This window comes from Mycetomoellerius zeteki, unplaced genomic scaffold (genome assembly GCF_001594055.1).
Source record: "Mycetomoellerius zeteki isolate Tzet28-1 unplaced genomic scaffold, Tzet1.0 scaffold707, whole genome shotgun sequence".
Taxonomy (NCBI): Eukaryota; Metazoa; Arthropoda; class Insecta; order Hymenoptera; family Formicidae; genus Mycetomoellerius; species Mycetomoellerius zeteki.
In genome coordinates this window covers 559016-575154 of record NW_017257728.1, presented here as the reverse complement: position 1 = coordinate 575154, position 16139 = coordinate 559016, and the positions used below count along the sequence as shown (strand labels likewise).

At 33.8% G+C, this 16139-nt stretch overlaps 1 protein-coding gene across 4 annotated transcripts; it reads left to right on the top strand.

Moving 5' to 3' along the window:
* Window positions 1-2825: 2825 nt before the first annotated feature.
* Ziz (dedicator of cytokinesis protein Ziz) lies at window positions 2826-15534 on the top strand. Of its 4 annotated transcripts, none has more exons than XM_018458228.1 (29): window positions 2826-3398; window positions 3706-3822; window positions 4583-4761; window positions 4865-4934; window positions 5066-5506; window positions 5676-6164; window positions 6587-6753; window positions 6930-7091; window positions 7194-7273; window positions 7581-7834; window positions 7919-8160; window positions 8274-8373; window positions 8460-8831; window positions 8958-9152; window positions 9334-9480; window positions 9562-9748; window positions 9835-9873; window positions 10264-10442; window positions 10592-10803; window positions 10884-11291; window positions 11453-11753; window positions 11838-11997; window positions 12135-12295; window positions 12433-12762; window positions 12866-13007; window positions 13121-13383; window positions 13555-13912; window positions 14473-14764; window positions 14856-15534. In XM_018458228.1, exons 1-29 carry the CDS (start codon window positions 3231-3233, stop codon window positions 15088-15090), a joined length of 6450 nt encoding a protein of 2149 aa, XP_018313730.1. In that variant the 5' UTR covers window positions 2826-3230; the 3' UTR covers window positions 15091-15534. The 4 variants fall into 4 exon arrangements, with proteins under 4 accessions (XP_018313730.1, XP_018313731.1, XP_018313732.1 ...); XM_018458227.1 differs by having other exon boundaries at window positions 3231-3398; window positions 8274-8379; XM_018458229.1 differs by lacking the exon at window positions 9835-9873 and having other exon boundaries at window positions 8274-8379.
* Window positions 15535-16139: the final 605 nt, after the last annotated feature.

Here is a 16139-nt window from a genome sequence, read left to right as displayed (position 1 = left end):
AAATAGCTACACGCAGGATGTACATAGCGAAAGTCATTTATTAATAGCTAATACAACCATTAAGAATTGCAACGCGCGATTATTGATTATATCTTTGAAGAAATTATCATAATATCAAAATTATTTTAATACAACTGTTTTTATTAAAATTTCAGTCTCTCTACTTCACAATACATTCTTCTTTTTTACACAAAATAATATTCATTCTTTATTATCGCTATGAATCGATAAGTCTGTCAGAAATCTGAAACGAGCAACCGAAGAGACTGTGATATAATCTTTACAGAATTTAATACTCGCGAATCGAATCGCGCATCAATTTTCAGGCTTTCAGCTGGGATAATACGCGACTCGCTCGCAGAAGCATGATACGCGCGGATTTTAGGATAAATATATTTACAGAAGCGGAGAGCGCGCGCGTGCGCGAGCACAAAAGAGGAATGTCGCGAAGAGGGATGGACAATGTGGGGTGGCTGGTGCGGTTGGATACTGCCACCGCGCCCCTTTCGTGTTATGAGGCTGAGTATCCGTAACTCCGGCTGATTTACATTTACGATCACTCATTTCTGCCCCGACCTGGATTCGTACTACAGCTTATTAACTCATTCGTCTCGGTCATGAATAATTTACAGTCTTGACACATCATTGGATACCATCCATTGTTGTTCGCGCGGGATGGCTATTTCCATTTGGATAAGGGTTGGCCTATTCTTTACGAAAAAGAGGCGATCGTTTAAACCTGAGACACAATTAAAATCCCTAGACAATAATAACAGTAGGGACTAACAAATTTCAACTTATCCAGAAACCGCGATATTTTGGTATACACTATTTCTGATGGTTGAAATCTAATATTCTCTGTTCCTGTGGTTTTCAATTATGCATCTTTATAAAAGTATGTTGAGTTACAATAAGATCAGCTGATGAAATTTGTGAAGTTTTCATAAATAAATGAATAAGAATAAGTAAAAGTATGACAACACTGTTATCTATAATTTTAATGAACATATTTGAAAGAAGAATTCTATCTTAAGAAATTCTCACAATAAAACTCTCACAGTAAAATATTTAGAAGAATAATTATCTAAATTATACATATATGTCTCTTTGATAAAATTGTCATTTTTTTCTTAATTAATATGAATATCATAAAACATTTGGCACATTATTAAAATCTGATCAACAAACAGCACACAATATATTGATAAAATATTTACAAAATATTTATAAGATTAATTTTTAATATTTTGTAAATATTTTTTGTGATCTTAATAACATAGATTATAAATAATTATTATAAATATTATGAAATATTTTTTGTACATATTGTAACAAATCCTATGAAAATACTTAATAAAATGTTATAATCCAAGTAAAAAAACTTTTACTAAAAATATTTATTTGTACTTATCATAATTATGATAAATATAAATAAATATTTTTAGTAAAAGTTTTTTACTTAAGGGGGTACGCCACCCTGAGAGAGCTGAAAAAGTAGGTGAACTTTGAAGTGATTTTTCTAAGGCAATTATTGATAGAATTGATTCCTTTTAGGTGTTATTAAGCAACTTTAATATAATGTTATATGTCATTTATTTTAAAAATGTAGAAAATGGTTTAATTATAAACAATAATAACACATCATGTTTTTAATGTCATGGTCTCATGGCCCGACCACGCTCGAAACATAAAAAATTGATTAAATTTATAAAAATACACATAAAAATATATTGTCTAATTACGTGTAGCGTAGGATTTTAAAAAAATTTTGAAAATTAACAAAATGGCAGCATTTTAAAAATAGGGTATCAGTTTTCACTATAAAAAGATTGACTTTAAACTTTTATAAAATCCTGAAAAATTAAAATATGAAAAGAATTCTACGCTACGATAGAAAATATTGTTAACAAAAAATTCAAGAAAATCGGATGAATAGTCGCAGAAATCTGCTGGGGGCAAAGTCGAAAAACATGATTTCAAGCAAAGCGCATTTAAGGTTTTAATAATTTTAAGCAAACTTTATGTTAAAATAAAACAATTTGTTTTTAATTTACCTCTAATCAGCTATTCCATAAAATCAATGTCATAATGTCAATGCCGTAATGTCAATGTCTCTTCTTATTTAAAACGCGTGCGCGTTAAGCGTTATCGACTTAACGTCCATAAGTCAAATCGCTACCGACTCAGCGCACTGATGCGCGACTCTGTAACATTGTAACTAATTCGAATTTTGAAAAATCCTTTCAACCCAATATTCAACATATCTAAAGCTTCAAGAAAATTAAAAAAAATTTTTTCGACTTTTTGAAATCGTCAGGGTGATGTACCCCCTTAAATGTTATATAAAATATTTAGTCTATGTTTTAATATTGTTTTCGAATAAAGCTTATATAAAATACATAAATGTCAAATGTCTATATAATATTTCAAAAAATAAATAATAAATATTTATAAATATTTATTATTATTTATCATAAATTTTGCAATTTGTGGATGTAGCTTGGACACGCACCACGTCTACTACGATTTTATCGACGTGTCACAAAAGAGAATGTAGTACGTAGTTCCCGTATTTCGAAAATAGACCTTGATGCGCTAGTTACGCTAGTCTACGGGGAGGTTAGATTTCATTTCGTGCTTTTAGAAGCGTTGCACGAAAAATAAGAAGGTTGACATCCCGGCATTTCAAGTTTTTTTCTGTTCGAACCTTCGTATGATGTTTAGGGACGGTAATATACTGTACGTATATTATAATTTCTGACGAATCGCGGCAACGAAAATCTCGGTCGGTCGATTCGCCATTGATCTCCCCACCGCGTAAAAAATACGCGGGAAATGCGATTTTATTCCACACGCCTAATCATTTCCATATTTGATAATATCATAACTTCAAATTTACCTCGATGTGCTCCAGTTTTGTGCGTCGCATCGATCAGTACGAGATAAGAGCGGCTCTTTAGCAAAAAGTCCGCGCAAGCTTTGACTTTTGAGAGAGAGAGAGAGAGAGAGAGAAAGAAGAAAAAGGAACCGACGACCCGTCGTCAACGCGGAGTGGCGACGAAACTCACGAAACGCGATTGGTGTCATTGGTGTCACTGGTGATGGCCGACGAGACGGGAGTTGGTCGCGCGATCTTGATCAACGTCAATTGTGACTGATTGTGACGAGGTGACCGAGGCGGTTGCATGATGTTCCCGATCATTCCCCGGTAAATCCGGGCACGGTGACCGATGCGGTCTAACGCGGCATCAGACGATATTGACTCGGGGGTGAATCGGCGTCGCTCGACGTTCGCGAGGATGAGCGAGAGAAAGTTCACGCGCGGCCTGGGGAAACCCGGTATGGCGGCGCAGCTGCGGGAGACCGTATCCCAAGTCGTCCGCGAGAGCACAGTGCAGGTGAGAACGTCTATCTCGTCGTCTGCTTATTATCCGGATTGGAGTACACGCCTCGTCGGAATATTACTCGAGATTTAGCGCGCCGAACTGTCCGTTGTCCTAATGAATCCGAGATGTAAACAATCATCTCGGTAACCTGAATATTCAGATTTGGTTATCTTTTTTGTTCTACATCATAGAATTTTGTATTTAGTTGATTGGTTGAACACGAAGTCGAGATTTCGGAATCAAAGCTTGTAATGTTTCAAAATTTTCTACGCTCGTGAAATTCTGTATCTTTTAAAATTCATGTGTTTTTTTTTTGCAGAATAAGCCACACTTAGTCGAACCCATTGACTTCGAGAATTTTGTGTTAAAGAATAAGACGCTGTTGCAAAATGATCCTCAGCGCGAATTGCTGCTGTACCCCCAAGATGATGTTTCTGTAAGTTTTCATTTTTGTACTGCTTATTTACAGGGTGTTAAACTAAATTTAAAACATGAATTTAGGACCTCAAAACAAACAAAGTTTTCCTTTGAAAGTTTGCTCACAAATGCTTTGTTCAAAAGACTTCTTAATTTATAGAATGAAAAATATTGAAATATCTTTGTTTCGTTTTAAAGGTCAAAGGTTATTGATAGGCTTTTGTCAACACTTTAAACAGAGCTGCTTTCTTTCATACAGACATATCATGTCATATGTCAGTCAGTCACTTGTTTTCTCATCCATTGATATAATGCTTGTCTTGAGGCTGGAGATCATAATTTTGAATGACCATTTAATAATTACATTTTGATTATTCTAAAGCAGTAAAGGAAATAAATCTAAATTATTTCGACATTATTCATTCTTATAGTTCTGTAACTTAAGAATTTTGTTTGTTTGGAGATTCTAAATTAATATTTTTAAGTTTGGCAGTTTAACCTGGGAACACCCTATATATCAGCATGTTGTATTTATAGATAAATGAACAAAGGAAGAATTGTAATAAAATATAAAATAAGATTTTAAAATATACATAAAGAATACAGTTAACGTTATTAATTTAATTCTATTATATATAAATAAAATAAAAATATTAGTATTGAAAATTTTACTTTTTGAGATAATAAATAATTATAATTGTATTTGTATAATTAAATATGTATTTGTGATACATTGAATACATGATTATGATTGTTATTGTTAAGTGTGTATTTTTTAGCAAGTGGTTTTGCCAAGGAGATATCGCAGCGTGGTACCAACATCACAACATATTACGGAAAGTGAGGAAGGAGCTGAGAATCTTTTAACAAAGGAGTGTCTATCCAGTTATGTATCCAACTGGAATCTTGTACATTACAAATATGCAGCATATAGTGGAGCTTATCTCAAATTACCAAAGTACATAAGTTCAATGCTAGAAATTAATTAGAATAAAAAAAAATTAAAAGCCATCTGTTATTTTATAAATTATTATTATCGCTATTATTTTATAAATTTCCAGAATATTGAAATCAGATGATCTGAAAGACGAAGTGTATGAAATTGATACTGAGGTGGATCAAGTAGACGAGGTAATACCATTTTAACTCTATAAGATTTATATGTGCAATTGTAATAACGGTGACATTAGTTTAGATCTTTAAAACACTATACTTGTTCATATTTAGAACTAAGTATGTTGTTTGTGTGAATCTTTTCATAGGATTTAACAAAGAACGACGGTATAACGAAAGAAGGTTACTTAATGAAAGGTCCTGAGATTGGTAGTACGGACAGAATGTTTGCTCATATTGGCTCGAAATCGTTCAAGAGACGTTTCTGTCATCTCAGACAGGAGGTTGACGGCACTTATATACTCGAATTTTTCAAAGATGAGAGAAAGGGCGAAGCGAAACTAACAATAGTGATGGACTTTTGTACGGAAGTTGTTAGAAATTCAAAGCGCGGGAGATATTGCTTTGAACTACGGATGAGTGACACTCACAAATCTTATACTTTAGCTGCCGATAACGAAGCCGATATGCAAGAGTGGATATTAAAAGTCAGTTCGGTCTTACAGCACTATAAACAGCAAGAGGAAAAGCGTGCTGCATCGCTAGAGAGAACCTGTAATACACCTCCGCCGTCGCCACAACCCATGCAGGTAGAATAATTATATTGCAAAGTTATCCTAATCTTGTTATTAAGTCTTAACTTTTTAAGTGAAAATTCATCCGTAGGTAGTTTTGTGACAAGATAAAAGATACATGTTTAATGTTGGAGTGCAGACATACACATATATTAAAATAAACTTCATATGTTTTCGACTTTAGGTTTATGGCACACTGAAAGGTCTCGAGCAGAGCATGAATCCGCAACTAATAAAATATTCTAGGGAGACTGACACCAGCATTGCTTTAACAAGGAGAGAGAACAGAAAAAGACTGTTCAGCGTATATCCTTACATACCACATGCTAAAACACATGTAGGACAATCTACCGATAATGTGGATCCTTACAAAGAGCAGTTCGGTCACAGGATTCTCGTCAAGTGCGAAAGTCTTAAATTTAGACTGCAAGCACCTATCGACGAAAAGGAATCTCTTTGTCAAGTGGAACCTTATCATACAGTGTTGAGCCTTTTTGACGCGAGGAATGGCAGGAAACTCACGGAGAATTTTCACTTCGATGTTAATCATGAAATAGTACGAGATATGGCGAAGGAACTTAGTCCCACAGGAGTTACAACAGAAACAGAGGATGTTACTCTTCCTGGGGAATTAAAAAACATTCCTTCAGACTGGATAAAATATCCGAAACAGGCATGATTATTATTTATACATTATATGAAAAAAAATGAACGAGATAATGATTCTGAAGTGGTGGACATGCAAAGTATCGAAAAAAACCATAATTCCGAAAACTGAAAACTAAGACATTCCGAAATGTCAAATTACCGCAGTTTAAAAAAAATATTTCCAAAAAGCTTATACTTTTCGGGACATTTTCGCATGTCTTAAATTTCGGTAATTTGAGATTTCAGGACGTTATCGCACGTCTTAAATTTCGATAATTTGGCATTCAAGGTATTGTCTCATTTATCAGATTTCGGTTGCATGTCCACTTCTGAAGTGTATATAAATGTGTTTAAAATAAAAACTTATTAATTACTTAATTTATTATGTTATTTATTAATAGAATAAGAATGTAGAAAAAATATACAAGAACATGATTACTGTTGCAGGCCATATTCAACATTAGTAATCCTCATCCAGATATATTTCTTGTTGTAAGGATAGATAAGTTGCTTCAAGGAAACATATATCAGACCTCAGAGCCATATTTGAGAGCTACCAAGGATCCAAGATTGGGCTTGAAGGTGCACAAGCAAGTTCGAGCATGTTGCCAAAGGTAAAATTATAAATGCAGATACTTTTTTGCGTAGAATACATAATCGAGTGTAAATGTTTTAAGAGGACGCTTAATTATCAAGATGATTATATCAACTAAAATTATATATAAGCTTAATTGTACATGATGATTTCAATTCTTATTTGTACATGATATTTGCAATCCTTTTTTTTTAGACTGGGAAACTATAGAATGCCATTTGCATGGACTGCAAGGCCACTGTTTAGATTGTATAGCAACGAACTAGATACATCCTCAGATTTCCCGGCGATATATAGGCAGGAGGGTAATAGAATAAAAGATGAGGAGTTACTAAAACTTCTTTCTGAGTATAGAAAGTATGTATTAATAATTAATTAATGTAATTCAAAAATTTATGCAATATGGAGTACTACATGCATACATTATTAAATATTATATTAGCAAAATTTTATTCACAGGCCTGAGAAACTTAGCAAATTGACTGTGATACCTGCCTGGCTAAAAATTAAAATAGAACCCATCATGGACATTCCTGAAAGTGCGTAATCGAGTAATATATTGTTACAAAAGTTTCATTTTTTTAAATTTATACAATAAATATCTGTAATAATGTTCTCGAATATTTTAAAACTAAAGATATGTTTATCTCGACTTTGGAAAAACAATGATTTAAAGATGCAGTATTAGTATACAAAAACATTTTTGTAATTTAATTCTACGTAATTTATTTTTATAATAAATAAGACGATTTTTAATAATCATTCTCACATTAATGTGAAAAAAGAAATTATAGTCAATAGTTTCGAACGATTCCAGGTATACGATATATAAAATACGATTTCTAGATACATTGTCGACTTGCCTAGCGCTGCTAAAGCCATTTCCAGTGCCACCAACGGTGGAGCCGACAATCGAGGTCGCCGAGTTCGAGAGCACTTCTGAGAAGGATGTACACCCGTACACAACGTATATCAATCATCTGTACGTGTATCCGCAGACACTCAACTTTGACAGTCAAAAGATGTTTACCCGAGCTAGGAATATAGCATGCATTGCGGAGCTCCGTGACGACGACAGCGAAAACGCCAAACCTTTACGAGTAAGTGATAAAAAAAGGTAATTCACTTAAATGTTGAAGAATTTAAATAGGCTTTATTTTTTTTTTCTACTATACTCCTAATAGGTGATTTATGGAAGACCGGGTTCGCCGTTACTGTGCCTACGAGCATCATGCGCAGTGTTACATCATAACGCAGTGCCTTCTTGGTATGAAGAAATCAAGATTAAGTTACCCACGAAACTGCACGCGAAACATCATATATTATTCTCCTTTTATCACATAAGTTGCGACATGAACAAAAAGAAAGAGAACGGCGTTGAAAACTGTGTTGGTTATGCATGGGCACCTTTATTGCACAAAGGAAGGTGAGGTTTGATAGACTAATGATTGAATTGATGAGAATTTAAATTGCTATCATATTTTGCAGTATCTTATAACATTCGAGTGATAGAAAAAAAAACTAACTTATTTTGCACAGACTGAACGTGGATGTAGAAGCGAATATCCAAGTATTACCCGTAGCAACACATTTGCCTTCGGGATATCTTTCTATACAACCCCTTGGATTAGGGAAAGGGGTAAGAGTAAGATCGATCATTGATTTTATAAATTATTACTGTGGTTGGAGAGCTTGATAGGAGGGTGATTTTTATATATTTTTCAGAACGCAGGACCGGATATTACTTGGATCGATTCTCAACGACCAATCTTCACGGTATCTTTTCAATTAATTTCGACAGTATTTACGCGGGACCTTCATCTGCATAATCTATTCATTCACGCTGAACGTATTTTGGACACAAAACCTTCAACGACGCCCTCGGATTCAGAAACGTGTAAAATCCTGAAAGCAGCGCATGCAGTTCAACTAGTCACTGTTATCACATTTCTTCCAACTATATTGAATCAACTCTTCGTGTTGCTAACATGCAATACCAGTCAAGAGGTCGGACTGTACGTGATTAGAGTTTTAATACATTTTATTAACATGGTGCACGAAGCTGGACGTAAGGAAATTCTACAAGCGTACATCAAGGTAGAATCTAGAATATGTCTATGATAAATATCCAATTTCCAATTCTAACTCTTGATATCTTTAGAATTTAAAAAATTTAATTTACTTTTCGATTAGTCTGACTCTATCCTAGTTTTTTGATTTCAGTTTGTGTTTGTGCTCCCTCTACAAAATGGTAACGTCACGGTTCACGAACAATTGGCGAAGCACTTACCAACTTTGCTGCAACCGAGTAATACCGATTTTCTGGTGGTGAATAAGTTTATGCATCACTCAAGCTTCTTTTTTGAAATAATAATAAAAAGTATGGCGCAATATTTGCTGAGTACTGGTAGGATAAAGGTGAGTTTTTTGAGCTCTTTGAGGATACTTTAAGACCTTGAAACTAACGACGATTTATTAACATCGATTATAAGATTATTTATAATTAAATATTAGTTTATTTTTCGAAGCGTTTTATTTAAATAAATTATCAATTTGTTTCATAAAAATTAATTAAGCAAGTATTTAATTTTTTTCTCAGATGCATAGAAATGAACGATTTTCAAAAGATTACCACGAGAAGATCAAAATGTTATTAGACGTGATTATGCCATACTTAATGACTAAGTACCGAGAAATGCCAGTGGAGACACACGAATTGAACAAAAGTCTCGCACAATTTTTGAAGGTATATATTATAATATCATGATTATACATATAATGTATATATATTTTTATCACTATTTTGATTTTGATTATTTTGACACAGCGATGTCTCACTTTCATGGACCGTGGCTTCGTGTTTCGTCTCATCAATTCTTATCTGGACAACTTTTCGCCTGGCGATCAACGCACGTTGCACGATTTCAAGTTCACCTTTTTACAAATTATCTGCTCTCATGAGCACTATGTATCCTTCAATTTGCCGATGATGCAGTCGCGCTTTGCTTCTAGAGGTGAGTTCTTGTATCATCGATACATACGAGAATTACGATGAAAATTAACTAATTTATTGTAACTTAATCATTCGCGTGCTCAAAAGATTCTGACAATGACACTGAGAGTGAACCAGAATGTGATGGTATGTTTATAATTATATTCATACATAAATATGTGGGTTATACGTATGTTCTTGTTTATAGCAAATATCCATTATGTATTTTCTCTTTTAGTAATATATAACTAATGCCGATTATAATTTGTGGTTAGTTAAAATTAGTTATGATTTTAGTCAGTTTAAAAGCACCATTGATTCAAAGATTGAATCAGATCGACAAATATATACATCACTTGTACTTTTATAGGATTCTGCACTGAAAATTTTATATATTTTTCTATTTGTCTATGTTTTATACATACTTATAATATTATATTTCACGTACTTATAATATTATTTTACTTATATTACACAATTAGAGATAATATATATTAAAAACGGGTAAAACTAAAATACTTATTTATTTGACGACAGATCTAATGAACGAATATTGCCTCACGGAAGAATTTTGCAAACACCACTTCCTGGCTGGTCTTTTGATGCAAGAAGTCAAGACCTCTCTTAATGAAATTGTGCAGATCCGTAAAGTCGCCATTGGTACCTTACGGGATCTAATGGCAAAACATGAGTTGGACGATAGATATCAAAATAAGGTACGACTTTTAAATATTTCGTTTATGATTACAAGCATTAGCATAATCTTTAAGGAATTGCATTGTTGAAAAAAAATTAAAGATCTTGTTTCTTCTCATAATTTACACTAATCTATATGTACTTCATGTTTTGAATCTTAATTATTCAGGGTCAATTGAGCAGAATAGCATCGATTTATATACCATGGCTCGGCATTGTATTGGAGAATTTGCATCGACTGCAGTCAGTAGAGGAGAACGAAATTAAGGTAGAAATCAAGCAGAATGGCACTAACAGAGTGTCGACCAGTAGCTCGTTTCTAACAACGAAAGATACCATCGCTAGTTCCACGTCCGCTAGTACACCTAAATCCATTCACAGGTATACGTCAATGTATTAATAAAATGATATAATAATTTATAATTAATTGTAAGTCAAAGAGAAGTTTCGATGTTACACAGATTAACTCTTCACCTGGATACTCAATCGCCTATAAGATCGTCTATGCATTTGCGGGATTCCGCTTATTTTGCCGCCATTGCGGGTCAAGGATTGGTAAATGGATATTCTTGCACCAGTGTTGAGTCCGATACATCGACGGTGTCTGGTGCGTCCCAATCTAACGTTTCTCAAGAGACCACCATTGTTAGAGAATTGCCGGAAAATGGAATGAACGAGAGAAAGAGACATTCACGTACTTTGAGCGTGACGCAGTCGTCGCCTAGATGCGATAAATTGCAGCCTTCTGAAGTGAAGGATATACTACTTTGTTTTCTATTCATTGTCAAGTATCTGGGTGATCATCAAGTGATTGCTTGGTGGCAACAATGCAATGATACAGAAATACTGAGCTTCTTCACAGTAATTGAGTAAGTGACAAGACTAATGATATAACAAATAGTAAAAAAATATTGTTTGTTTTAAGAAGAATAAGACAATACTGATTTATTCATCATTATATGTATATATTGATGCATCTAATACACTCATTCCTAAATTTTATGTGAACCTTGTTTTCATCTATTTTTAGGATGAGTTTGCATCATTTTAAATATATCGGTAAGAGACAAATAGCCGCGAACATTGCAAATAATGCTGGGAAACCTCGCACTGTCAAAGCAATGACTTTACCTGCCAGAATGGCGCCACCAGACTTTACCACTGAAAGTCCCGCTACCAGCACGTTGCAACCTCATAATACAGTTACTAGAGAGAATCTAATTGAAAATGATAGCGACAAAGTGTATCAAGCTCTGTTGGAGGCAAACATGGCAACAGAAGTAGGCCTAATCGCATTAGATTGCTTGGGTCTCTTCTGTATCCATTTTAAAGTAATTATAATTTTATCATAAAATGTTTATCCCCTTAATTTTACAATTATATGAATGATCATCAATACTTCTCGTTTTTTGTAGGATGTTCTCTTGGCAAATGAAGGCGACAATGCAGTCATGCAAAAATTTTTTAACATTTATTTATCATTCCTTCAAGTTGGTCAGTCCGAAACTTTATTACGTCATGTTTTCGCTGGACTCCGAGCTTTCTTAAATAACTATTCTATCGCGCTTTTTAAAGGTAATTGTTAATTCTTGAACTTTAAAAATTGAAGTTTACTTATAAGGAACGAGAAACACAATCGTCTATGATAGAGAGCATATAATATAATCACATGTAAAACATGTACAAAGCTTGAACACTTTTTTTCCCTGTAGGCAATGCTATGCTTTGCGGGCGCTTATGTTATGAGCTGTTGCGTTGCTGTAACAGCAAGCTGAGTTCCATACGACAGGAGTCTTGCGCTTTGCTATATTTGCTCATGCGAAGTAATTTTGAGTTTACTAGTCGGAAGGGATTGACTAGAGTGCACTTGCAGGTACAGTACTCTTGTTTAGAGCACAATTCCAAATTTAATTTATTTAATGCGATGTATCTCTATATAATCATTATTATCATTATTTTTAGCCAAATTATACAAACTTTAAAACATATCTTATCGTATATTTGTTCTAGGTGATAATTTCAGTCTCTCAAATGCTGGGGAACGTAATCAGTTTGAACAATTCGCGATTTCAAGAATCACTGTCCTTAATTAACAGCTACGCTTCCTCTGATAAAGTTATGAAAGGTACAGGTTTCCCAGTTGAAGTGAAGGATCTCAACAAAAGAATACGAACGGTTTTAATGGCAACCGCGCAAATGCGGGAGCATAATAACGATCCTGAGATGCTAGTCGATTTACAACATAGTTTGGCCAACTCTTACGCCAGCACACCCGAATTGAGGCATACCTGGTTAGAAACTATGGCTAGGAATCATGCCAGGGACGGAAATTTCTCCGAAGTACCTATTTTTACTAATTTCGAGAAAAATATACATTCATATGTATATAAAAAATATTGCACGAGGTTCTTTCATAATTTAACATACGTTTTTCATTCTTAAGGCTGCTTGTTGTCAACTGCATATCGCAGCACTAATGGCTGAATATCTGAAATTGAGGAAAGTTCATCTGTGGGGCGCAGAAGCTTTCGATCAAATCTCTGTGAACATATCAAAGGACGAGCGTAATCTTAAACTCGATGCTGGTGAGATTTGTGTGTTTGTTTTATGGCATTGTGTTTGTTATCTGTGTTTGTTATATTTTTATTGTATCATGTGTAATTAAGAACAGATGTTAGAGATGTTAATCTTGTTTCAGGCATTCAAGATATCCATTATAACGAAAGCTTACTTCTCGAGCAATTGGAAGTTTGTGCCGACACGTTAGAGAAAGCCGAGCGTTTCGAATTGCTTGGACATTTATATCGTTTAATAGTTCCTATGTATGAAAAGAAGAGAAATTATGAAGCTTTAGCTAATTGCTACACACATTTGGCACAAGCTTGTAATAAAATTGTGGAGGTAACGCGAACTGGAAAGAGATTGCTCGGGAGATTTTACAGAGTAGCATTCTTTGGCATGGTAAGATACATACATCATTGACAGAGTATATATTTTATATATCATATATATATATGTGTATATATATATTTATAGTTTTCGCAGAAATACTCTAATACAAAGATATAGTGTCTCGGTTTATAATTAAGAAGTATTCAAGATAACAAAATTGACATATGTATTATTATTTAGGCATACTTCGAAGAGGAAAATTGTCAAGAATATATCTATAAGGAACCCAAAGTAACATCATTATCTGAGATATCGGAACGTTTATTGCGTTTATATAGCGAAAAATTCGGATCTGAGAACGTTAAGATGATAATGGATTCTGTACCGGTTGACGTAAGTGAGTTGGATCCTAAGGTAGCGTATATTCAGGTAACGCATGTCACACCGTACTTTGAGAAGATCGAGTTAGAAGTACTACAGACAGAGTTCGAACAGAATCACAACGTATCCTGCTTCATGTTCGAGACACCGTTTACTAAGGAGGGCAAAGCGAGAGGCAGTCCGGAGGAACAATGGAAACGTAGGACTATTCTCACAAGTACAATCAAATATCAAATAATTTATTTGATTACACAAGTCTGCATAATTTTTGCTGTTTGGAAAAGAATAATAGTTTCCCATTATTTTTAATGCGCTGAATCCGAATCCGTAAGTAAAAATGTTTTATCACATCTTTTTATTATTATTTGCAATGAAACTGTATGGGACAATTGTTTTATTATACTTGACACTGCAATTAGAGGTTCAAACCAGAGGTTCGACACTGACTGTAAAAGATTCGATATTTTTATATCAAAGTACAACGTTTAATTATATTAATTTGAGCATTTTTCGAAATATTTTGCACATTTTCAAAGATAGCCAAAAACACATCTTTCCGATGTTTCAACCTCATTTTTCTCAAAAGCCTAACGTGATAGAACAGTTTTACTCGCGGATTTTGATTCAGCGCATCAAAAACTGTAGGAAACTACTTTTCTTTTCCAAACAGCACAAAAAAAATCAAATTTTGCAGACCTATGTTATAGGTCTATATGCAATATCTGAGATCTTGCTTTATTGAGAAAGAAACATTAAGATTTATGCTTGTTATCGCAGCACACTATGCTTTTCCATATGTGAAAAAGCGCTTCGGGATTGCTGAGAAACGGATTGTGGAGCTCAGCCCTATCGAGGTCGCTTTGGATGAGATGAGGCAACGTGTTCAGGAATTGGAAGATGTGGCTTTGATCGGACCGACGGACGTAAAGAAACTGCAGTTACGTCTCCAAGGTAGCATTTGCGTAACAGTGAACGCCGGTCCTTTAGCCTATGCCTCCGCATTTCTGGATCCCGCGCTATCTCCGCAATATCCCGATGATAAAGTAGAAGAGTTGAAAGATGTCTTTAGGTATATCTTGTCACTTTATAATTAATTATCTCTTTTGTAATTCCTCATATGGATATATTGTAGTCTACAAGGGGTTTTTTTGCGATTTCAGGGAATTTGTCAAGATATGTTACACAGCATTACAAATTAATAGCAAACTAATCACACCGGACCAACATGAATATCAAGAAGTGTTGCGTGAAAATTATCAGAAACTGTGTCAAAGTTTATCATCTTTGTTTGGGGAGCCAATATGGCTGGACGAGCAAGTAGGAAGCTTCAAACGCAATAGCGCTGCTCTCTTTAGCACTATCAGCGGTGCTAACAGTCATACCAGTACAGCCTAAGTCAATAATCTTAGAATGTTCATTCTACAGACCTCAGATTTATTTACAACTTTTTAGAATAATATAGCTAAGATTCTTACATGTATGTAAGTTTACGAAATATTTATACTATAAATATTGACGCTTTATATTTTTATTCTTTTCATTAACGTGTCATTTATCAATCTATGATCAAGTATTTGTATCAATTTTATAACTTTTGCACTGGCCTACTGAAAAAGACTCATCACTGCCAGATCTTTTAGACGAGACATTCATGAATGTCTAGAAAGTTCGGATTGTAAGGGACTACGTAAAAATAAGTTATAGCCGATTTGTAATTATTCAAAATTTTTCGAAAAAGCCGATGCGAGAACTGTTTTTTAGCTGATTAAATTTGAAATGTTAATGTTATAATTCGACAAGTTGCAATTCAACTAGTAGAATAATTTCATCAATATCAGGGCATTTTATTTCTCTGAAACGGAGCAAAAACGAGCATATGTCTATAGGACTTTTTTTCTTAGTTTTTTACTCCTCTACACGCTCCCGAAGTTTTGCGATTTAATTTGGAAACACCCTGTATATGTGTGTACTAGTACACTTCAGTGTACACCTCAGTTCTTTCACTATGGATAATGTTAGTTCATAAGGCATTTATATTTGATATCCATATATCAATTTTAGTATGATTTTTATTCTCGTTCTTTTATCCGTAGGAAAAAAAGAAACTAATATAAGAAAATTATCTGCTTATAATACTTGAAAAATTAACATAATAAGATTAACGTTTTGTCTCAATTAAATTTTTCTTATCACATTCTATTGAATTTAATGTTGTTTATGTAATATCTAGCAAACAGGCGAACTTTAATTATCATTTTATCTTATCTACCATTAACATAGTAAATTTAAACTTAATCTATAAGCACTGAATGTACGGATAAACTTTTTTACCTAATGTGATTACAAAATATGTATAAATGATTTCTTAAATACGTATTTAGACATTGTAAAAATTGATATTTATACATATATATTACCCTTGTTTAATTTTTTGCGTGCGTATA

Bases quoted from the DNA above. Each gene is read 5' to 3' on its own strand.
- Ziz (XM_018458227.1), top strand. From the start codon at position 3,231: ATGCGGTCTAACGCGGCATCAGACGATATTGACTCGGGGGTGAATCGG. The intron at 11,292-11,452 runs GTAAGTGACAAG...ATCTATTTTTAG, and splicing joins AGCTTCTTCACAGTAATTGA to GATGAGTTTGCATCATTTTA. The intron at 11,754-11,837 runs GTAATTATAATT...CGTTTTTTGTAG, and splicing joins TCTTCTGTATCCATTTTAAA to GATGTTCTCTTGGCAAATGA.